A 24,280-nucleotide genomic window follows, 5' to 3' on the forward strand; every position below is an offset into this window, starting at 1 on the left:
GGTTACTTGAATAAATAACCAATGAACAAGTAACTTGACTAAAATATTGTTTAAATAGAGTTGTTATCCTGGATGACGAAAGGACACAAGGTGTGACCTTTCGTCTTCCACGATGATAACTCGATTTGAACATTATTTTAGTCAGGTTACTTGAATATATAACCAATGAACAAGTAACTTGACTAAAATATTGTTTAAATAGAGTTTTTATCCTGGAAGACGAAAGGTCACAAGGTGTGGCCTTTCGTCTTCCAGGTTGATAACTCGATTTGAACATTATTTTAGTCAGGTTACTTGAATATATAACCAATGAACAATTAACTTGACTAAAATATTGTTTAAATAGAGTTTTTATCCTGGAAGACGAAAGGTCACAAGTTGTGACCTTTCGTCTTCCAGGATGACAATTCGATTTGAACATTATTTTAGTTTGGTTACTTGAATATATAACCAATGAACAAGTAACTTGACTAAAATATTGTTTAAATAGAGTTTTTATCCTGGAAGACGAAAGGTCACAAGGTGTGACCTTTCGTCTTCCACGATGATAACTCGATTTAAACATTGTTTTAGTCAGGTTACTTGAATATATAACCTATAAACAAGTAACTTGACTAAAATATTGTTTAAATAGAGTTTTTATCCTGGAAGACGAAAGGTTACAAGGTGTGACCTTTCGTCTTCCAGGATGATAATTCGATTTGAACACTATTTTAGTCAGGTTACTTGAATATATAACCAATGAACAAGTAACTTGACTAAAATATTGTTTAAATAGAGTTTTTATCCTGGAAGACGAAAGGTCACGAGGTGTGACCTTTCGTCTTCCACGATGATAACTCGATTTGAACATGGTTTTAGTCAGGTTACTTGAATATATAACCTATGAACAAGTAACTTGACTAAAATATTGTTTAAATAAAGTTGTTATCCTGGATGACGAAAGGACACAAGGTGTGACCTTTCGTCTTCCACGATGATAACTCGATTTGAACATTATTTTAGTCAGGTTACTTGAATATATAACCAATGAACAAGTAACTTGACTAAAATATTGTTTAAATAGAGTTTTTATCCTGGAAGACGAAAGGTCACAAGGTGTGGCCTTTCGTCTTCCAGGTTGATAACTCGATTTGAACATTATTTTAGTCAGGTTACTTGAATATATAACCAATGAACAATTAACTTGACTAAAATATTGTTTAAATAGAGTTTTTATCCTGGAAGACGAAAGGTCACAAGTTGTGACCTTTCGTCTTGGAGGATGACAATTCGATTTGAACATTATTTTAGTTTGGTTACTTGAATATATAACCAATGAACAAGTAACTTGACTAAAATATTGTTTAAATAGAGTTTTTATCCTGGAAGACGAAAGGTCACAAGGTGTGACCTTTCGTCTTCCACGATGATAACTCGATTTAAACATTGTTTTAGTCAGGTTACTTGAATATATAACCTATAAACAAGTAACTTGACTAAAATATTGTTTAAATAGAGTTTTTATCCTGGAAGACGAAAGGTTACAAGGTGTGACCTTTCGTCTTCCAGGATGATAATTCGATTTGAACACTATTTTAGTCAGGTTACTTGAATATATAACCAATGAACAAGTAACTTGACTAAAATATTGTTTAAATAGAGTTTTTATCCTGGAAGACGAAAGGTCACGAGGTGTGACCTTTCGTCTTCCACGATGATAACTCGATTTGAACATGGTTTTAGTCAGGTTACTTGAATATATAACCTATGAACAAGTAACTTGACTAAAATATTGTTTAAATAAAGTTGTTATCCTGGAAGACGAAAGGACACAAGGTGTGACCTTTCGTCTTCCGCGACGATAACTCAATTTGAACACTATTTTAGTCAGGTTACTTGAATATATAACCAATGAACAAGTAACTTGACTAAAATATTGTTTAAATAGAGTTGTTATCCTGGATGACGAAAAGACACAAGGTGTGACCTTTCGTCTTCCACGATGATTACTCGATTTGAACACTATTTTAGTTAGGTTACTTGAATATAGAAGCAATGAACAACTAACTTGACTAAAATATTGTTTAAATAGAGTTTTTATCCTGGAAGACGAAATGTCACAAGGTGTGACCTTTCGTCTTCCAGGATGATCACTCGATTTGAACACAATTTTAGTCAGGTTACTTGAATATATTCGTCTTCCAGGATGATAACTCGATTTGAACACTATTTTAGTAAGGTTACTTGAATATATAACCAATGAACAAGTAACTTGACTAAAATATTGTTTAAATAGAGTTTTGATCCTGGAAGACGAAAGGTCACAAGGTGTGACCTTTCGTCTTCCTGGATGATAACTCGATTTGAACACTATTTTAGTCAGGTTACATGAATATATAACCAATGAACAAGTAACTTGACTAAAATATTGTTTAAATAGAGTTTTTATCCTGGATGACGAAAGGACACAAGGTGTGACCTTTCGTCTTCCACGATGATAACTCGATTTGAACATTATTTTAGTCAGGTTACTTGAATATATAACCAATGAACAAGTAACTTGACTAAAATATTGTTTAAATAGAGTTTTTATCCTGGAAGACGAAAGGTCACAAGGTGTGGCCTTTCGTCTTCCAGGTTGATAACTCGATTTGAACATTATTTTAGTCAGGTTACTTGAATATATAACCAATGAACAATTAACTTGACTAAAATATTGTTTAAATAGAGTTTTTATCCTGGAAGACGAAAGGTCACAAGGTGTGACCTTTCTTCTTCCACGATGATAACTCGATTTGAACATTGTTTTAGTCAGGTTACTTGAATATATAACCTATGAACAAGTAACTTGACTAAAATATTGTTTAAATAGAGTTTTTATCCTGGAAGACGAAAGGTCCCAAGGTGTGACCTTTCGTCTTCCAGGATGATAATTCTATTTGAACACTATTTTAGTCAGGTTACTTGAATATATAACCAATGAACAAGTAACTTGACTAAAATATTGCTTAAATAGAGTTTTTATCCTGGAAGACGAAAGGTCACGAGGTGTGACCTTTCGTCTTCCACGATGATAACTCGATTTGAACATTGTTTTAGTCAGGTTACTTGAATATATAACCTATGAACAAGTAACTTAACTAAAATATTGTTTAAATAGAGTTGTTATCCTGGAAGACGAAAGGACACATGGTGTGACCTTTCGTCTTCCACGATGAGAACTCAATTTGAACACTATTTTAGTCAGGTTACTTGAATATATAACCAATGAACAAGTAACTTGACTAAAATATTGTTTAAATAGAGTTGTTATCCTGGATGACGAAAGGACACAAGGTGTGACCTTTCGTCTTCCACGATGATAACTCGATTTGAACATTATTTTAGTCAGGTTACTTGAATATATAACCAATGAACAACTAACTTGACTAAAATATTGTTTAAATAGAGTTTTTATCCTGGAAGACGAAAGGTCACAAGGTGTGACCTTTCGTCTTCCACGATGATCACTCGATTTGAACACAATTTTAGTCAGGTTTCTTGAATATATTCGTCTTCCAGGATGATAACTCGATTTGAACACTGTTTTAGTCAGGTTACTTGAATATATAACCAATGAACAAGTAACTTGACTAAAATATTGTTTACATAGAGTTTTGATCCTGGAAGACGAAAGGTCACAAGGTGTGGCCTTTCGTCTTCCAGGATGATAGCTCGATTTGAACATTATTTTAGTCAGGTTACTTGAATATATAACCAATGAACAAGTAACTTGACTAAAATATTGTTTAAATAGAGTGTTTATCCTGGAAGACGAAAGGTCACAAGTTGTGACCTTTCGTCTTCCAGGATGACAATTCGATTTGAACATTATTTTAGTTTGGTTACTTGAATATATAACCAATGAACAAGTAACTTGACTAAAATATTGTTTACATAGAGTTTTGATCCTGGAAGACGAAAGGTCATAAGGTGTGGCCTTTCGTCTTCCAGGATGATAACTCGATTTGAACATTATTTTAGTCAGATTACTTGAATATATAACCAATGAACAAGTAACTTGACTAAAATATTGTTTAAATAGAGTTTTGATCCTGGAAGACGAAAGGTCACAAGGTGTGACCTTTCGTCTTCCACGATGATAACTCGATTTGAACATTGTTTTTGTCAGGTTACTTGAATATATAACCTATGAACAAGTAACTTGACTAAAATATTGTTTAAATAGAGTTGTTATCCTGGAAGACGAAAGGACACAAGGTGTGACCTTTCGTCTTCCACGATGATAACTCAATTTGAACACTATTTTAGTCAGGTTACTTGAATATATAACCAATGAACAAGTAACTTGACTAAAATATTGTTTAAATAGAATTGTTATCCTGGATGACGAAAGGACACAAGGTGTGACCTTTCGTCTTCCACGATGATAACTCGATTTGAACACTATTTTAGTTAGGTTACTTGAATATATAAGCAATGAACAACTAACTTGACTAAAATATTGTTTAAATAGAGTTTATATCCTGGAAGACGAAAGGTCACAGGTGTGACCTTTCGTCTTCCACGATGATAACTCGATTTGAATATTATTTTAGTCAGGTTATTTGAATATATAACCAATGAACAACTAACTTGATTAAAATATTGTTTAAATAGAGTTTTGATCCTGGAAGACGAAAGGTCAAAAGGTGTGACCTTTCGTCTTCCAGGATGATAACTCGATTTGAACACTATTTTAGTCAGGTTACATGAATATATAACCAATGAACAAGTAACTTGACTAAAATATTGTTTAAATAGAGTTTTGATCCTGGAAGACGAAAGGTCAAAAGGTGTGACCTTTCGTCTTCCAGGATGATAACTCGATTTGAACACTATTTTAGTCAGGTTACATGAATATATAACCAATGAACAAGTAACTTGACTAAAATATTGTTTACAGAGAGTTTTGATCCTGGAAGACGAAAGGTCACAAGGTGTGGCCTTTCGTCTTCCAGGATGATAGCTCGATTTGAACATTATTTTAGTCAGGTTACTTGAATATATAACCAATGAACAAGTAACTTGACTAAAATATTGTTTAAATAGAGTTTTTATCCTGGAAGACGAAAGGTCACAAGGTGTGACCTTTCGTCTTCCAAGATGATAACTCGATTTGAATATAGAGTTTTTGTCCACGTGGTACCAAAGAAAAGTGGAATGACGGTGGTGGCTAATGAAAAAAATGAATTAATACCCACCCGTACCGTTACTGGTTGGAGAATGTGTATAGACTACCGGAGGTTGAACACCGCAACAAGGAAGGATCATTTCCCTTTACCATTCATGGACCAAATGATTGAGAGGTTGGCTGGCCAAGCCTTTTATTGCTTTTTGCATGGGTATTCGGGGTACAATCAGATTGCGGTAGCTCCAGAAGATCAAGAGAAGACAGCCTTCACTTGTCCATTTGGTATATTTGCTTATAGGAGGATGCCCTTTGGGCTGTGTAATGCGCCGGCTACCTTTCAAAGGTGTATGCTCTCCTATCAGGAATCATCGAAGTTGAACCATTTGATTGTTGGGGCATCGACTTTATGGGACCTTTCCCTTCCTCTTACTCTTTTCTTCATATTCTTGTCTGTGTTGATTATGTCACTAAATGGGTTGAAGCGATACCATGTGTTGCTAATGATGCTAAGACAGTTGTTAACTTCCTGCATAAAAACATTTTCACTAGGTTTGGAACACCTAGAGTCTTGATCAGTGATGGGGGGAAGCACTTTTGCAATAATTTTCTTGAAAATTTGCTCAAAAAGTATAACATAAGGCACAAAGTTGCAACTCCCTACCACCCACAAACAAGTGGTCAAGCAGAGGTTTCAAACCGTCAGCTGAAACAAATCTTAGAGAAAACAGTTGCGTCAATATAGGAAGGATTGGTCAAAAAAATTAGATGACGCACTATGGGCATATAGGACTGCCTTTAAGACTCACCTCGGACTCTCACCCTATCAGTTAGTCTATGGAAAGGCATGTCATCTACCAGTTGAGCTAGAACATAAGGCATACTGGGCCATTAAGACCTTAAACTTTGATCAAGAAGCCGCTGGTAAGAAAAGACTCTTGAAACTTAATGAACTGGAGGAGATGAGGCTTAGAGCATATGAAAATGCGCTCATTTATAAAGCCAGGACTAAAAGGTATCATGACAAAAACTTAGTGTCTAGGGATATTAACTGTGGGCAATTAGTTTTGTTGTATAATTCCAGGTTGAAACTGTTTCCTGGAAAGCTCAAGTCAAAGTGGTCTGGACCGTTCTTGGTGAAAAGTGTGTCACCTCATGGAGCTGTCGAGTTGATGACACCTGAAGGTGACCGAAGTTTCAAGGTAAATGGGCAAAGAGTTAAGCCATATCTGGGTGGCGACCTACCGAAGGCAAGGGTAGGACTTATTTTGAATGATCCTTAGGGGTCGTCATGAGTCAAGCTAGTGACGGTAAAGAAGCGCTTGGTGGGAGGCAACCCACATTTAGATTTCAGGTAGTATTTCTTATTTCTTTTTATTGCTTTCAAATATTCAAAAATACAAAAAGATTTTTTTTGCTGAAACGAACAGAGGAAGAAAATTTTTGTTTTCCAATACTGTGCAAATCGTGACACGTTTTGGGCAAAACGTGACACGATTTGCCTCCCTCTGAAGCTCCTCTCAGAAATTTTTCTAAGTCTAAAAAGGTGCCCATTTGACATTTGGAAAAACGTGTCACGATACTGAAATCGTGACACGAATTTTGGCACATGAAATTTTTTCTAAGTCTCAAACTGGTGCAATTCGACAATGGGAAATCGTGACACGTTGGCCAAAACGTGACACGATTTCTGGGCAAGAAATTTTTCAAAAATGAAAAATCGTGACACGTTTTGCCCAAACGTAACACGATTTTGGTGGTTTTTCAAATTTTGACTGTTACAAAACCCAATCGTGACACGTTTTTGGCCAAACGTGACACGATTTTCCCAGCCTATAAATAAACCCAACACGATTTTCATTCCATCCACTTCCAAAAGTAACAAAACTCTGCCAAAATTTTCCCAGAACCCTAACCTACGATTTTCTAATCCTTTTCTACCAAAAATCTTCATCTTTTCATCTTCAAATCACCAAACCATCACCATAAACCTTCATCATCATCAACAAACAACCCATCTCCATCATCTTTATATTAACCCTAACCCTAGTATTCACTTTTCCACAAAACCGAACCTTCAATCCAAACCCTAACCATAATCATGGTCGAAACACGTAACAAAGGTCAAGCATCCACCCAAAAAGCCACCAAGAAATCCAAAACCGATAACCCTAGAAAGAAACCGGTCAAACCTAAATCTACCAATGAACCACCACCACCATCCGTGAACCACCGCTTTTTAAACTCACAAGCCCGTGACCGCTTCAAAGACATCAAGCATTACAGAGTGATTCCGGAGAGGGCCTTCCTACTCCCAAAGTTGTTGAAAAATCCCGAGTTTGAGAAAGCCCTAACTGCTCGGGATTGGCATGGTTTAAATGGGATGATTTTCGAGCAAGCTAACAAGACATTGGCCCTAGAGTTTTATGCTAATGCCCGGTTCTCCGGGAGAAGGTATGGGTCTTATGTACGTGGGAAAGACATTGACTTCTCACCTGAGGCGATCAATAACTTGCTGAAGATTGTTCCACCGGAGCAATGTGATGTGAAGAGGAGAAGGGAAACTTGTTGATGAGTGCAATCTTCCAAGAATTGTTATTTTTCCTCCAAACTCACGAAATTGATTTGATAATATGAACTTTAAAATTCTTGTGACTCAAAATGCAATAAAACAGAATGGAAAGTGGTTATTTGGGTTAAAATATGCAAATGGCAGAATTTTGACCCAAACAGATTTTGTGGATAAAATGGAGAAATGGAATGGAAAGAAAGGGACGCCACACTTTCTAATCCAAGAAAGTGATAAGTCTATGGGATTGAGGATCACCACAAGAAAGGATTCTTGATATGATCAAAATTGGTCCAATCCAGAACCAAAGAGCAATTGCTCAAAAACACACATAGTGTAGTTTTTCACTCAAAATAGTCTTGTTTTATTCATAATTTTCGTGTCCTATATATAGGTAGGAGGGACACTTGCTGAATTACAAAGGAAAAGGCAAATAACTCTTAAAATTCCTTCAGCCAAATTAATCTATCATTATTTCCTATGGCTGAAGTAAATTAACATGAATGTAAGAAATGGTTACAAGACAAATCAATGAATGAGGGTGGCTGCTCTTGATGCTCATGATTATGGACGTGATTTTGATGATAATGGTGGTTTCATATGCTGAAATGAAATGCCTTCATTGTCTCATTGAAGTCTTTTCTCTTTCTTTTTTCAATTCTGCCTTCTTTCCTCCATCAGATTAAATGTTCTTTAATGCTTTGTTTTTCTTTTGCCTTCAGCACTCCTTTGCACGAAATAAACACTAAAAAACATTCCATTTAAAGCTTTGGAAGCTTTAAAATGGATTAAACACACAAAATAACCATACTTAGTGTTTTTGGCCAGAATTGGTCCCTTACACTTTTATTACAACATAAAAAATAAAATAAAAACATCAAAATGGGCAGCAAGCAAGCAAGCCCTCCCTCCGTTCCATTGTTGCCCTCATCATACTCCCCCTTTTCGAAAGAATTCGTCCTCGAATTTGGAAGCTATACAACCTCCAGGTTCAAACACAATTCTTTCAAATTTTTGTGATACCTTATTTGGGAATACATCTTCACATTCCTGCAAGAGAAACTTAGTACAACTTGGAAAATTTTGAGTGTTAGTCAACAAAGCCACCTTTTTGCAAAGTAGTAAATATAGGGGCTGTTTGTTCATGACTACTTCTTGAAACTCTCTTTCTTTTTCAAGTAAACTCTCTTTCTTTTCTTCTGATTTTTCATTTTCTTTTTCTCTTTTTTCTTGCTCATATTTTTCTTTCATTTTCTTTTGATCATCTCTAACCTCACTAGGACTCAATGGTGCAAGAACAATCTTTTGACCAGAATGCATAAAAGAGTACTTGTTGGTTCGGCCATCGTGAAGAACACTTCTATCAAACTGCCAAGGTCTCCCTAACAACAAATGACTAGCCTCCATTGGTACTACATCACACAAAACAGCATCTTTATACTTACCAATTTTAAAACAGACCTCTACTTGTTTATCACAAATCATTTCTGCATTTTCATTAAGCCATTGAAGTTTGTAAGGCCTTGGGTGAGGTTTTGTTTCTAATTCCAATTTAGACACCAAGCGTGTACTAGCAACATTAGTACAGCTACCTCCATCAATAATTATAGAGCATACCTTCCCTTGAACAAGGCATCTTGTGTGGAAAAGAGTTTCCCTTTGATTTGATTCCTCCTCCTTAGCTTGATTTCCCAAAAACCTCCTAATCATGAAAAGGTCTCCTCTTGGTATTTCTTCAGCCTCCTCTTCAACATAGCCATCATGATGCTCTACCTCAACGTGTTCATTCTCCTCAATCATCATAGTTCTCTTTGTTGGACATTGAGAAGCTATGTGACCTTGACCTTGACATTTGAAACACTTAACACTTTTGTTAGTAGAAGTACTTTGAGAATGGTTTGTTTGTATACCTTTAAGATCAGCTGTGGACTCCTTTGGAATTGATGAAGAGGCTCCCTCCTTCTCTATTTTATCCTTCCAACTTGAAGAATTAGAAGAAGAAATGTTTCTTCTAACTTGGCCTTTTCTTTTGAGTTGTTGTTCCACTTTGACAGCTTGATGTACCAAGTCATCCATTTCAACATAGTGATGAAGTTCAACAATGTCACTAATGTCATGATTTAGACCATGAAGAAATCTGGCCATGGTTGCTTCATTGTCTTCCTCCACATTAGCTCTAATTTTTGCAATCTCCATCTCCTTGAAATATTCTTCAACACTCTTCGAACCTTGAGTAAGTCTTTGCAATTTGTTGTGCAAGTCTCTATGGTAATAGGAAGGCACAAACCGTCTCCTCATGATTCTCTTCATCTCATCCCAAGTATCAATCGGTTGTTCTCCATACCTCCTTCTTTCTTTGATCAATTGATCCCACCATACTAAAGCATACTCCTTGAACTCAATGGAAGCAACCTGCACTTTTTCAACATTAGAGTAATTATGGCAATTAAAAATTTGTTCAATTTTAGTCTCCCATTCTAGGTATGCTTCTGGGTCACTCTTTCCAACAAAAGACGGGACTTTAATTTTTATGCCTCTTAAATGATTTTCCCTTGGTCTCCTTCTAGGCCTCCTCTCATCCTCATCACCACTGCCATCATTAGAATTTTGAGACCTTCTTTCTAACTCATCAACTCTTTGTTGGAATTGTTCAGCTTGTTCTCTTAGCAGCCTCTCAAAATGCTCACGCATTGCTCTCATTTGAATCGTCATAGCTGCTGTTCTAGGTGAAGGTGGATCAGACATGATTGTGAAATTTTGTGAAATTAGTAACAAGTGTTTAAAATGGTCCTTACCACTCAAATTGCTCTTTTAGTTCTTTAAAGAAACCAAAAACAATCAACAATCCCAAAGACTTAACACAGAAAGACACTAAAACAAGAAACAAAGGATAAAAGGTTGACTAGAAATGAAAGAAATAAAGAAAAAAAATTAGAGTGTGGCAGAAACACAAAAAGGAGCAATTTTTTCCTAATATATTTTTTTTTCGTTTTTTTTGTATGAATATCAATATTGGACAGAAAAAGAAGAAAAAAAAATAATAAGGAACAAGAAGAAAGACACTTTACCAAAGTTTGGCCCTTTTTAGAACCTTGCTCTGATTACCACTTGATGAGTGCAATCTTCCAAGAATTGTTATTTTTCCTCCAAACTCACGAAATTGATTTGATAATATGAACTTTAAAATTCTTGTGACTCAAAATGCAATAAAACAGAATGGAAAGTGGTTATTTGGGTTAAAATATGCAAATGGCAGAATTTTGACCCAAACAGATTTTGTGGATAAAATGGAGAAATGGAATGGAAAGAAAGGGACGCCACACTTTCTAATCCAAGAAAGTGATAAGTCTATGGGATTGAGGATCACCACAAGAAAGGATTCTTGATATGATCAAAATTGGTCCAATCCAGAACCAAAGAGCAATTGCTCAAAAACACACATAGTGTAGTTTTTCACTCAAAATAGTCTTGTTTTATTCATAATTTTCGTGTCCTATATATAGGTAGGAGGGACACTTGCTGAATTACAAAGGAAAAGGCAAATAACTCTTAAAATTCCTTCAGCCAAATTAATCTATCATTATTTCCTATGGCTGAAGTAAATTAACATGAATGTAAGAAATGGTTACAAGACAAATCAATGAATGAGGGTGGCTGCTCTTGATGCTCATGATTATGGACGTGATTTTGATGATAATGGTGGTTTCATATGCTGAAATGAAATGCCTTCATTGTCTCATTGAAGTCTTTTCTCTTTCTTTTTTCAATTCTGCCTTCTTTCCTCCATCAGATTAAATGTTCTTTAATGCTTTGTTTTTCTTTTGCCTTCAGCACTCCTTTGCACGAAATAAACACTAAAAAACATTCCATTTAAAGCTTTGGAAGCTTTAAAATGGATTAAACACACAAAATAACCATACTTAGTGTTTTTGGCCAGAATTGGTCCCTTACACTTTTATTACAACATAAAAAATAAAATAAAAACATCAAAATGGGCAGCAAGCAAGCAAGCCCTCCCTCCGTTCCATTGTTGCCCTCATCATACTCCCCCTCTTCGAAAGAATTCGTCCTCGAATTTGGAAGCTATACAACCTCCAGGTTCAAACACAATTCTTTCAAATTTTTGTGATACCTTATTTGGGAATACATCTTCACATTCCTGCAAGAGAAACTTAGTACAACTTGGAAAATTTTGAGTGTTAGTCAACAAAGCCACCTTTTTGCAAAGTAGTAAATATAGGGGTTGTTTGTTCATGACTACTTCTTGAAACTCTCTTTCTTTTTCAAGTAAACTCTCTTTCTTTTCTTCTGATTTTTCATTTTCTTTTTCTCTTTTTTCTTGCTCATATTTTTCTTTCATTTTCTTTTGATCATCTCTAACCTCACTAGGACTCAATGGTGCAAGAACAATCTTTTGACCAGAATGCATAAAAGAGTACTTGTTGGTTCGGCCATCGTGAAGAACACTTCTATCAAACTGCCAAGGTCTCCCTAACAACAAATGACTAGCCTCCATTGGTACTACATCACACAAAACAGCATCTTTATACTTACCAATTTTAAAACAGACCTCTACTTGTTTATCACAAATCATTTCTGCATTTTCATTAAGCCATTGAAGTTTGTAAGGCCTTGGGTGAGGTTTTGTTTCTAATTCCAATTTAGACACCAAGCGTGTACTAGCAACATTAGTACAGCTACCTCCATCAATAATTATAGAGCATACCTTCCCTTGAACAAGGCATCTTGTGTGGAAAAGAGTTTCCCTTTGATTTGATTCCTCCTCCTTAGCTTGATTTCCCAAAAACCTCCTAATCATGAAAAGGTCTCCTCTTGGTATTTCTTCAGCCTCCTCTTCAACATAGCCATCATGATGCTCTACCTCAACGTGTTCATTCTCCTCAATCATCATAGTTCTCTTTGTTGGACATTGAGAAGCTATGTGACCTTGACCTTGACATTTGAAACACTTAACACTTTTGTTAGTAGAAGTACTTTGAGAATGGTTTGTTTGTATACCTTTAAGATCAGCCGTGGACTCCTTTGGAATTGATGAAGAGGCTCCCTCCTTCTCTATTTTATCCTTCCAACTTGAAGAATTAGAAGAAGAAATGTTTCTTCTAACTTGGCCTTTTCTTTTGAGTTGTTGTTCCACTTTGACAGCTTGATGTACCAAGTCATCCATTTCAACATAGTGATGAAGTTCAACAATGTCACTAATGTCATGATTTAGACCATGAAGAAATCTGGCCATGGTTGCTTCATTGTCTTCCTCCACATTAGCTCTAATTTTTGCAATCTCCATCTCCTTGAAATATTCTTCAACACTCTTCGAACCTTGAGTAAGTCTTTGCAATTTGTTGTGCAAGTCTCTATGGTAATAGGAAGGCACAAACCGTCTCCTCATGATTCTCTTCATCTCATCCCAAGTATCAATCGGTTGTTCTCCATACCTCCTTCTTTCTTTGATCAATTGATCCCACCATACTAAAGCATACTCCTTGAACTCAATGGAAGCAACCTGCACTTTTTCAACATTAGAGTAATTATGGCAATTAAAAATTTGTTCAATTTTAGTCTCCCATTCTAGGTATGCTTCTGGGTCACTCTTTCCAACAAAAGACGGGACTTTAATTTTTATGCCTCTTAAATGATTTTCCCTTGGTCTCCTTCTAGGCCTCCTCTCATCCTCATCACCACTGCCATCATTAGAATTTTGAGACCTTCTTTCTAACTCATCAACTCTTTGTTGGAATTGTTCAGCTTGTTCTCTTAGCAGCCTCTCAAAATGCTCACGCATTGCTCTCATTTGAATCGTCATAGCTGCTGTTCTAGGTGAAGGTGGATCAGACATGATTGTGAAATTTTGTGAAATTAGTAACAAGTGTTTAAAATGGTCCTTACCACTCAAATTGCTCTTTTAGTTCTTTAAAGAAACCAAAAACAATCAACAATCCCAAAGACTTAACACAGAAAGACACTAAAACAAGAAACAAAGGATAAAAGGTTGACTAGAAATGAAAGAAATAAAGAAAAAAAATTAGAGTGTGGCAGAAACACAAAAAGGAGCAATTTTTTCCTAATATATTTTTTTTTCGTTTTTTTTGTATGAATATCAATATTGGACAGAAAAAGAAGAAAAAAAAATAATAAGGAACAAGAAGAAAGACACTTTACCAAAGTTTGGCCCTTTTTAGAACCTTGCTCTGATTACCACTTGATGAGTGCAATCTTCCAAGAATTGTTATTTTTCCTCCAAACTCACGAAATTGATTTGATAATATGAACTTTAAAATTCTTGTGACTCAAAATGCAATAAAACAGAATGGAAAGTGGTTATTTGGGTTAAAATATGCAAATGGCAGAATTTTGACCCAAACAGATTTTGTGGATAAAATGGAGAAATGGAATGGAAAGAAAGGGACGCCACACTTTCTAATCCAAGAAAGTGATAAGTCTATGGGATTGAGGATCACCACAAGAAAGGATTCTTGATATGATCAAAATTGGTCCAATCCAGAACCAAAGAGCAATTGCTCAAAAACACACATAGTGTAGTTTTTCACTCAAAATAGTCTTGTTTTATTCATAATTTTCGTGTCCTATATATAGGTAGGAGGGACACTTGCTGAATTACAAAGGAAAAGGCAAATAACTCTTAAAATTCCTTCAGCCAAATTAATCTATCATTATTTCCTATGGCTGAAGTAAATTAACATGAATGTAAGAAATGGTTACAAGACAAATCAATGAATGAGGGTGGCTGCTCTTGATGCTCATGATTATGGACGTGATTTTGATGATAATGGTGGTTTCATATGCTGAAATGAAATGCCTTCATTGTCTCATTGAAGTCTTTTCTCTTTCTTTTTTCAATTCTGCCTTCTTTCCTCCATCAGATTAAATGTTCTTTAATGCTTTGTTTTTCTTTTGCCTTCAGCACTCCTTTGCACGAAATAAACACTAAAAAACATTCCATTTAAAGCTTTGGAAGCTTTAAAATGGATTAAACACACAAAATAACCATACTTAGTGTTTTTGGCCAGAATTGGTCCCTTACACTTTTATTACAACATAAAAAATAAAATAAAAACATCAAAATGGGCAGCAAGCAAGCAAGCCCTCCCTCCGTTCCATTGTTGCCCTCATCATACTCCCCCTCTTCGAAAGAATTCGTCCTCGAATTTGGAAGCTATACAACCTCCAGGTTCAAACACAATTCTTTCAAATTTTTGTGATACCTTCTTTGGGAATACATCTTCACATTCCTGCAAGAGAAACTTAGTACAACTTGGAAAATTTTGAGTGTTAGTCAACAAAGCCACCTTTTTGCAAAGTAGTAAATATAGGGGCTGTTTGTTCATGACTACTTCTTGAAACTCTCTTTCTTTTTCAAGCAAACTCTCTTTCTTTTCTTCTGATTTTTCATTTTCTTTTTCTCTTTTTTCTTGCTCATATTTTTCTTTCATTTTCTTTTGATCATCTCTAACCTCACTAGGACTCAATGGTGCAAGAACAATCTTTTGACCAGAATGCATAAAAGAGTACTTGTTGGTTCGGCCATCGTGAAGAACACTTCTATCAAACTGCCAAGGTCTCCCTAACAACAAATGACTAGCCTCCATTGGTACTACATCACACAAAATAGCATCTTCATACTTACCAATTTTAAAACAGACCTCTACTTGTTTATCACAAATCATTTCTGCATTTTCATTAAGCCATTGAAGTTTGTAAGGCCTTGGGTGAGGTTTTGTTTCTAATTCCAATTTAGACACCAAGCGTGTACTAGCAACATTAGTACAGCTACCTCCATCAATAATTATAGAGCATACCTTCCCTTGAACAAGGCATCTTGTGTGGAAAAGAGTTTCCCTTTGATTTGATTCCTCCTCCTTAGCTTGATTTCCCAAAAACCTCCTAATCATGAAAAGGTCTCCTCTTGGTATTTCTTCAGCCTCCTCTTCAACATAGCCATCATGATGCTCTACCTCAACGTGTTCATTCTCCTCAATCATCATAGTTCTCTTTGTTGGACATTGAGAAGCTATGTGACCTTGACCTTGACATTTGAAACACTTAACACTTTTGTTAGTAGAAGTACTTTGAGAATGGTTTGTTTGTATACCTTTAAGATCAGCCGTGGACTCCTTTGGAATTGATGAAGAGGCTCCCTCCTTCTCTATTTTATCCTTCCAACTTGAAGAATTAGAAGAAGAAATGTTTCTTCTAACTTGGCCTTTTCTTTTGAGTTGTTGTTCCACTTTGACAGCTTGATGTACCAAGTCATCCATTTCAACATAGTGATGAAGTTCAACAATGTCACTAATGTCATGATTTAGACCATGAAGAAATCTGGCCATGGTTGCTTCATTGTCTTCCTCCACATTAGCTCTAATTTTTGCAATCTCCATCTCCTTGAAATATTCTTCAACACTCTTCGAACCTTGAGTAAGTCTTTGCAATTTGTTGTGCAAGTCTCTATGGTAATAGGAAGGCACAAACCGTCTCCTCATGATTCTCTTCATCTCATCCCAAGTATCAATCGGTTGTTCTCCATACCTCCTTCTTTCTTTGATCAATTGATCCCACCATACTAAAGCATACTCCTTGAACTCAATGGAAGCAACCTGCACTTTTTCAACATTAGAGTAATTATGGCAATTAAAAATTTGTTCAATTTTAGTCTCCCATTCTAGGTATGCTTCTGGGTCACTCTTTCCAACAAAAGACGGGACTTTAATTTTTATGCCTCTTAAATGATTTTCCCTTGGTCTCCTTCTAGGCCTCCTCTCATCCTCATCACCACTGCCATCATTAGAATTTTGAGACCTTCTTTCTAACTCATCAACTCTTTGTTGGAATTGTTCAGCTTGTTCTCTTAGCAGCCTCTCAAAATGCTCACGCATTGCTCTCATTTGAATCGTCATAGCTGCTGTTCTAGGTGAAGGTGGATCAGACATGATTGTGAAATTTTGTGAAATTAGTAACAAGTGTTTAAAATGGTCCTTACCACTCAAATTGCTCTTTTAGTTCTTTAAAGAAACCAAAAACAATCAACAATCCCAAAGACTTAACACAGAAAGACACTAAAACAAGAAACAAAGGATAAAAGGTTGACTAGAAATGAAAGAAATAAAGAAAAAAAATTAGAGTGTGGCAGAAACACAAAAAGGAGCAATTTTTTCCTAATATATTTTTTTTTCGTTTTTTTTGTATGAATATCAATATTGGACAGAAAAAGAAGAAAAAAAAATAATAAGGAACAAGAAGAAAGACACTTTACCAAAGTTTGGCCCTTTTTAGAACCTTGCTCTGATTACCACTTGATGAGTGCAATCTTCCAAGAATTGTTATTTTTCCTCCAAACTCACGAAATTGATTTGATAATATGAACTTTAAAATTCTTGTGACTCAAAATGCAATAAAACAGAATGGAAAGTGGTTATTTGGGTTAAAATATGCAAATGGCAGAATTTTGACCCAAACAGATTTTGTGGATAAAATGGAGAAATGGAATGGAAAGAAAGGGACGCCACACTTTCTAATCCAAGAAAGTGATAAGTCTATGGGATTGAGGATCACCACAAGAAAGGATTCTTGATATGATCAAAATTGGTCCAATCCAGAACCAAAGAGCAATTGCTCAAAAACACACATAGTGTAGTTTTTCACTCAAAATAGTCTTGTTTTATTCATAATTTTCGTGTCCTATATATAGGTAGGAGGGACACTTGCTGAATTACAAAGGAAAAGGCAAATAACTCTTAAAATTCCTTCAGCCAAATTAATCTATCATTATTTCCTATGGCTGAAGTAAATTAACATGAATGTAAGAAATGGTTACAAGACAAATCAATGAATGAGGGTGGCTGCTCTTGATGCTCATGATTATGGACGTGATTTTGATGATAATGGTGGTTTCATATGCTGAAATGAAATGCCTTCATTGTCTCATTGAAGTCTTTTCTCTTTCTTTTTTCAATTCTGCCTTCTTTCCTCCATCAGATTAAATGTTCTTTAATGCTTTGTTTTTCTTTTGCCTTCAGCACTCCTTTGCACGAAATAAACACTAAAAAACATTCCATTTAAAGCTTTGGAAGCTTTAAAATGGATTAAACACACAAAATAACCATACTTAGTGTTTTTGGCCAGAATTGGTCCCTTACACTTTTATTACAACATAAAAAATAAAATAAAAACATCAAAATGGGCAGCAAGCAAGCAAGCCCTCCCTCCGTTCCATTGTTGCCCTCATCATACTCCCCCTCTTCGAAAGAATTCGTCCTCGAATTTGGAAGCTATACAACCTCCAGGTTCAAACACAATTCTTTCAAATTTTTGTGATACCTTCTTTGGGAATACATCTTCACATTCCTGCAAGAGAAACTTAGTACAACTTGGAAAATTTTGAGTGTTAGTCAACAAAGCCACCTTTTTGCAAAGTAGTAAATATAGGGGCTGTTTGTTCATGACTACTTCTTGAAACTCTCTTTCTTTTTCAAGCAAACTCTCTTTCTTTTCTTCTGATTTTTCATTTTCTTTTTCTCTTTTTTCTTGCTCATATTTTTCTTTCATTTTCTTTTGATCATCTCTAACCTCACTAGGACTCAATGGTGCAAGAACAATCTTTTGACCAGAATGCATAAAAGAGTACTTGTTGGTTCGGCCATCGTGAAGAACACTTCTATCAAACTGCCAAGGTCTCCCTAACAACAAATGACTAGCCTCCATTGGTACTACATCACACAAAATAGCATCTTCATACTTACCAATTTTAAAACAGACCTCTACTTGTTTATCACAAATCATTTCTGCATTTTCATTAAGCCATTGAAGTTTGTAAGGCCTTGGGTGAGGTTTTGTTTCTAATTCCAATTTAGACACCAAGCGTGTACTAGCAACATTAGTACAGCTACCTCCATCAATAATTATAGAGCATACCTTCCCTTGAACAAGGCATCTTGTGTGGAAAAGAGTTTCCCTTTGATTTGATTCCTCCTCCTTAGCTTGATTTCCCAAAAACCTCCTAATCATGAAAAGGTCTCCTCTTGGTATTTCTTCAGCCTCCTCTTCAACATAGCCATCATGATGCTCTACCTCAACGTGTTCATTCTCCTCAATCATCATAGTTCTCTTTGTTGGACATTGAGAAGCTATGTGACCTTGACCTTGACATTTGAAACACTTAACACTTTTGTTAGTAGAAGTACTTTGAGAATGGTTTGTTTGTATACCTTTAAGATCAGCCGTGGACTCCTTTGGAATTGATGAAGAGGCTCCCTCCTTCTCTATTTTATCCTTCCAACTTGAAGAATTAGAAGAAGAAATGTTTCTTCTAACTTGGCCTTTTCTTTTGAGTTGTTGTTCCACTTTGACAGCTTGATGTACCAAGTCATCCATTTCAACATAGTGATGAAGTTCAACAATGTCACTAATGTCATGATTTAGACCATGAAGAAATCTGGCCATGGTTGCTTCATTGTCTTCCTCCACATTAGCTCTAATTTTTGCAATCTCCATCTCCTTGAAATATTCTTCAACACTCTTCGAACCTTGAGTAAGTCTTTGCAATTTGTTGTGCAAGTCTCTATGGTAATAGGAAGGCACAAACCGTCTCCTCATGATTCTCTTCATCTCATCCCAAGTATCAATCGGTTGTTCTCCATACCTCCTTCTTTCTTTGATCAATTGATCCCACCATACTAAAGCATACTCCTTGAACTCAATGGAAGCAACCTGCACTTTTTCAACATTAGAGTAATTATGGCAATTAAAAATTTGTTCAATTTTAGTCTCCCATTCTAGGTATGCTTCTGGGTCACTCTTTCCAACAAAAGACGGGACTTTAATTTTTATGCCTCTTAAATGATTTTCCCTTGGTCTCCTTCTAGGCCTCCTCTCATCCTCATCACCACTGCCATCATTAGAATTTTGAGACCTTCTTTCTAACTCATCAACTCTTTGTTGGAATTGTTCAGCTTGTTCTCTTAGCAGCCTCTCAAAATGCTCACGCATTGCTCTCATTTGAATCGTCATAGCTGCTGTTCTAGGTGAAGGTGGATCAGACATGATTGTGAAATTTTGTGAAATTAGTAACAAGTGTTTAAAATGGTCCTTACCACTCAAATTGCTCTTTTAGTTCTTTAAAGAAACCAAAAACAATCAACAATCCCAAAGACTTAACACAGAAAGACACTAAAACAAGAAACAAAGGATAAAAGGTTGACTAGAAATGAAAGAAATAAAGAAAAAAAATTAGAGTGTGGCAGAAACACAAAAAGGAGCAATTTTTTCCTAATATATTTTTTTTTCGTTTTTTTTGTATGAATATCAATATTGGACAGAAAAAGAAGAAAAAAAAATAATAAGGAACAAGAAGAAAGACACTTTACCAAAGTTTGGCCCTTTTTAGAACCTTGCTCTGATTACCACTTGATGAGTGCAATCTTCCAAGAATTGTTATTTTTCCTCCAAACTCACGAAATTGATTTGATAATATGAACTTTAAAATTCTTGTGACTCAAAATGCAATAAAACAGAATGGAAAGTGGTTATTTGGGTTAAAATATGCAAATGGCAGAATTTTGACCCAAACAGATTTTGTGGATAAAATGGAGAAATGGAATGGAAAGAAAGGGACGCCACACTTTCTAATCCAAGAAAGTGATAAGTCTATGGGATTGAGGATCACCACAAGAAAGGATTCTTGATATGATCAAAATTGGTCCAATCCAGAACCAAAGAGCAATTGCTCAAAAACACACATAGTGTAGTTTTTCACTCAAAATAGTCTTGTTTTATTCATAATTTTCGTGTCCTATATATAGGTAGGAGGGACACTTGCTGAATTACAAAGGAAAAGGCAAATAACTCTTAAAATTCCTTCAGCCAAATTAATCTATCATTATTTCCTATGGCTGAAGTAAATTAACATGAATGTAAGAAATGGTTACAAGACAAATCAATGAATGAGGGTGGCTGCTCTTGATGCTCATGATTATGGACGTGATTTTGATGATAATGGTGGTTTCATATGCTGAAATGAAATGCCTTCATTGTCTCATTGAAGTCTTTTCTCTTTCTTTTTTCAATTCTGCCTTCTTTCCTCCATCAGATTAAATGTTCTTTAATGCTTTGTTTTTCTTTTGCCTTCAGCACTCCTTTGCACGAAATAAACACTAAAAAACATTCCATTTAAAGCTTTGGAAGCTTTAAAATGGATTAAACACACAAAATAACCATACTTAGTGTTTTTGGCCAGAATTGGTCCCTTACACTTTTATTACAACATAAAAAATAAAATAAAAACATCAAAATGGGCAGCAAGCAAGCAAGCCCTCCCTCCGTTCCATTGTTGCCCTCATCACTTGTGGTAATTGGGATGATGAAGCTTGGGAAGAATTGCTATTGCAGATATGTGTAGAGGGGGCTACTTGGAAAGGAGGGAAGCGGATGCTGTTGAAGTCTGACTTCAAGCCGGTCTCTAAAGCTTGGGCATCATTTGTGGTGCAAACACTGGAGGGCACCTCATGTTCTTCTGAAATTCCATTGGTGCGAGTCCACACGATCGCGGCTATTATGGATGGTGCTCCTATTAATGTTGGTGAGTTGATCGCCAATAATATTGCTGATTTTGCTACAGGTAACAAGAAGGCTTTGCCTCATCTAAGCCTTATTTGCTGGCTTTGTGAGGAAGCCGACTGTGATCTTTTTGCCAATGATTTGGATGCTCCAATGATGAAGCCTATCACCGACACATACATGGAGGGGTTTATGAAGGACTACCAGGAGCGCATGCAGGATCTTATGGCAGCAGAAGGGCAACCACAACCACAGCCACAGCCCCAACCACAACCACCTCCACCTCAGTTTGTTCATGGAGAGGGGAGCAGTCAGCAGGGTACCTATGCACCCATTCATCCGATGATGCTGGACTACATGTTCGGCCATGCCAGCTGGATGAATGAGGTGTCAGATCAGGAGTACTGGAACCGTCCTAGGTTTGGTCAGGAGTTCACTGAGGCGGTCTGCCTCAACAAGAGGAAGATGACTGGGTCTTTCGAGCGCTTTGATGGGTCCGAGGAGGCTATGGACCACTACTTTGATGTCACCAGAGGTCGAGCTCAAGATAGAGAGCAGGAGATCTGAGCTGACTTTGCTACTGGTGGAGCTCAGTCTAGGCAGCACTTTGGGGAGGATACCTATGCAGAGGAGGACCCAAACACTTGGATTCCGGAGGACCAGATGCAGGATTGAGTGGGCTACTGATGGCCCACCTTTTATTATTTTTCTGTTTTTGTTTCAGCACTTTGGTTATGTAACTTTAATTTTATGTTCGAACAATTTTATTTGCTTTCATTAAGTTTAACTCGGTTTTAACCCCCGTTTATGTAATTATTCCTGCACTTGTTTATTATTGATGAATTTGTTTGTTTAGTTGACTTTTTACAGTTTAGTAACAAATAGTTGTTCAAGTGGTATTCCAAAAGTTCAAAAGGAGGAGTGACTTGGTATTTCAAAGGCGAAGTGTACGGCGTTGCTAGGTAGTCACATACTCCCAGAAATCTCAGCCATAAGGTTCATTGCCATATTTTGTTTTTCAATTTACTTATATTTAGCTTAGTTTTCCATGCAACTACATTTCTAGAACTTGCATTGTTTCTCTATTATTGATTGGTCTTTGTTAATTACACACTGAGGCAAAAGTGCTTGGTCCTGTGAGCCTTTTGAAGCCTACCCTGATTATAATTGTTAAACTTTATCCTTTTCTTAGCCACTTTGAGCCGGTAGGATTAGAACTTTTTGTTCGGTGACAAACTACATTACAAACTTAGAGACTTTTAGGACTTGTCCCTTATTGTTTTTCTGAGTTAGGCATTGTAGAATGTTGCTTAAAATTAAGTTTGGGGTTGCTATTGGAATTTGCAACCAATTAAGTTTGGGGTGGGGGTACTAGAGAATAAGAGAACAAAAAGAAAAAGAATTGTCATGCAAAATGCAAAAATACATTCAAAAAGTGATGTATGAAAAAAAGAAAAAAAATGAAATGAATGATGAAAAAGGGACCAAACTTTGAAACATACGAGTAACTTCAAACTCGATTGTCCCTAAAGTTATAAATATTCTCTAGTACCTTTGCAACTGTGGTTCTATTAGGTGAATGAATGTGTTGGATTGAATTTTGTGCTTTAACTTTCGTAGGAATGCCTAACTCAAATCTTGTGTAGCCTACTTATCCAAACGTATCCCACCTTTCACCTCAGCCCCGTTATAACCCTAAAGACCTCAAAAGTGTGTAATGATATTGACTTTGAATGATGTTGAGAAACTTTTCAAGCGTATGGTAATATGTAGACCTGCATGTCAACTGGTAGAACCCTATTTCAAATATTTGCGTGGAGTTGTGAATTGGTGGATGCATACAAGTCAAACTAGCTTATCTTTAGCTAGTAAGGTGTTGAACTTTTGGGTACTACTTCTTGATCAGGTAATTGTTATTTTACTGTCGATTGTCAGCTTTACAATTAAATTCCTTGAGGACAAGGAATGGTTTAAGTTTGGGGTTGTGATGACAGCTTGTCATTACGTAATTTTAGATGTATTTTAGCACAAAAATGGAGTTCACAATGAGACTTATGCAGCAAAAAGAGCAGAAAAACTGAAGGATTGCAAAAGAAGAAAACGTGTCACGATTGCATAGAAACGTGCCACGATTTGGGAAGCATCAGAACTCTTGTTTCGACATTGAAGAAACGTGTCACGATTGGTAAAACGTGACACGATTTGGTTAAACCCTAATTCAGTTTCTTGCTCCAGAAGGTAAAAACGTGTCACGATTCACTTAAAACGTGACACGATTTGGGCGATATTCTGTGCCTATTTAAGCTGAAGTCTATTCCAAAAACAAGGGTTACGAATTCTAGAGAGCGAAGTGCGATTTTGCAACTGCAAGGAAGGCCAGGAGGACGATTTCTTCATCTTCCAACCACTTTGTGTATGTTTTATTACCTCTAATGATTATGTTATTTGTAAACACTATTATGAGTAGCTAAATCCATTAGAGGTTAGGTCTGAGATGATTCGTTGTAACCCTAATTGAGATATTATGTTGTGAAACTCTATTTATTGTGAATGATATTCTAGTCTTTATTCAATTCAATTGTTCTTAATGCTTTTTATATCCTGATCAAATATAAATATGATTTTGTGAGAACGAATGACTACTGACCATAGCTTTCTACTTAGACCTATTGAATTGTTCTAATAAACGTGGTTAGTCTAGGAATGGATAATCGTTTATTAGTGATATTAGGTTAACGTGCTTTAAACCTTCAAAGATTATTAGACCACCTAAGGGATTAGGGGCTGTAGTTTAAGAAGAGGGTCCTAACTCAAGGGATTGATTAGGACTATTTTGTTAACTATCGTGGGATTAGAAGATCATTCATACGAATAGGTGCAACATAACAATTAGGGGAACATAGATGATTCGAAAGACCTAAACTCATCTCTCTCTTATTCTTGAAAACCAATTTATTTTTAGCAATTACTTTTAT

The 24,280-nt window shown here is 36.1% G+C and overlaps 4 protein-coding genes across 4 annotated transcripts; all 4 read right to left on the reverse strand.

Annotated features, from left to right (window-relative positions):
- Positions 1-8,651: 8,651 nt before the first annotated feature.
- On the reverse strand, positions 8,652-10,373 carry LOC146922102 (uncharacterized). The gene has a single exon (XM_085711458.1). The coding sequence runs from the start codon at positions 10,029-10,031 to the stop codon at positions 8,652-8,654; it is 1,380 nt and encodes a 459-aa protein (XP_085567584.1). The 5' UTR covers positions 10,032-10,373.
- A 1,387-nt stretch (positions 10,374-11,760) lies between these two features.
- On the reverse strand, positions 11,761-13,482 carry LOC146922103 (uncharacterized). The gene has a single exon (XM_085711459.1). The coding sequence runs from the start codon at positions 13,138-13,140 to the stop codon at positions 11,761-11,763; it is 1,380 nt and encodes a 459-aa protein (XP_085567585.1). The 5' UTR covers positions 13,141-13,482.
- A 797-nt stretch (positions 13,483-14,279) lies between these two features.
- On the reverse strand, positions 14,280-16,591 carry LOC146922104 (uncharacterized). Its single transcript, XM_085715215.1, has one exon. The coding sequence runs from the start codon at positions 16,247-16,249 to the stop codon at positions 14,870-14,872; it is 1,380 nt and encodes a 459-aa protein (XP_085571341.1). The 5' UTR covers positions 16,250-16,591; the 3' UTR covers positions 14,280-14,869.
- Positions 16,592-17,388: 797 nt separating this feature from the next.
- Positions 17,389-19,700, reverse strand: LOC146922105 (uncharacterized). Its single transcript, XM_085715214.1, has one exon. The coding sequence runs from the start codon at positions 19,356-19,358 to the stop codon at positions 17,979-17,981; it is 1,380 nt and encodes a 459-aa protein (XP_085571340.1). The 5' UTR covers positions 19,359-19,700; the 3' UTR covers positions 17,389-17,978.
- Positions 19,701-24,280: the final 4,580 nt, after the last annotated feature.

This window comes from Medicago sativa, chromosome 5 (genome assembly GCF_051527215.1).
Source record: "Medicago sativa cultivar Bolivia chromosome 5, Bolivia_mono, whole genome shotgun sequence".
Taxonomy (NCBI): domain Eukaryota; kingdom Viridiplantae; phylum Streptophyta; class Magnoliopsida; order Fabales; family Fabaceae; genus Medicago; species Medicago sativa.

What these genes read in the sequence shown, in the direction of transcription:
- LOC146922102 (XM_085711458.1), bottom strand. Translation starts at nt 10,031, where the DNA reads ATGAAGAGAATCATGAGGAGACGGTTTGTGCCTTCCTATTACCATAGA.
- LOC146922103 (XM_085711459.1), bottom strand. Translation starts at nt 13,140, where the DNA reads ATGAAGAGAATCATGAGGAGACGGTTTGTGCCTTCCTATTACCATAGA.
- LOC146922104 (XM_085715215.1), bottom strand. Translation starts at nt 16,249, where the DNA reads ATGAAGAGAATCATGAGGAGACGGTTTGTGCCTTCCTATTACCATAGA.
- LOC146922105 (XM_085715214.1), bottom strand. Translation starts at nt 19,358, where the DNA reads ATGAAGAGAATCATGAGGAGACGGTTTGTGCCTTCCTATTACCATAGA.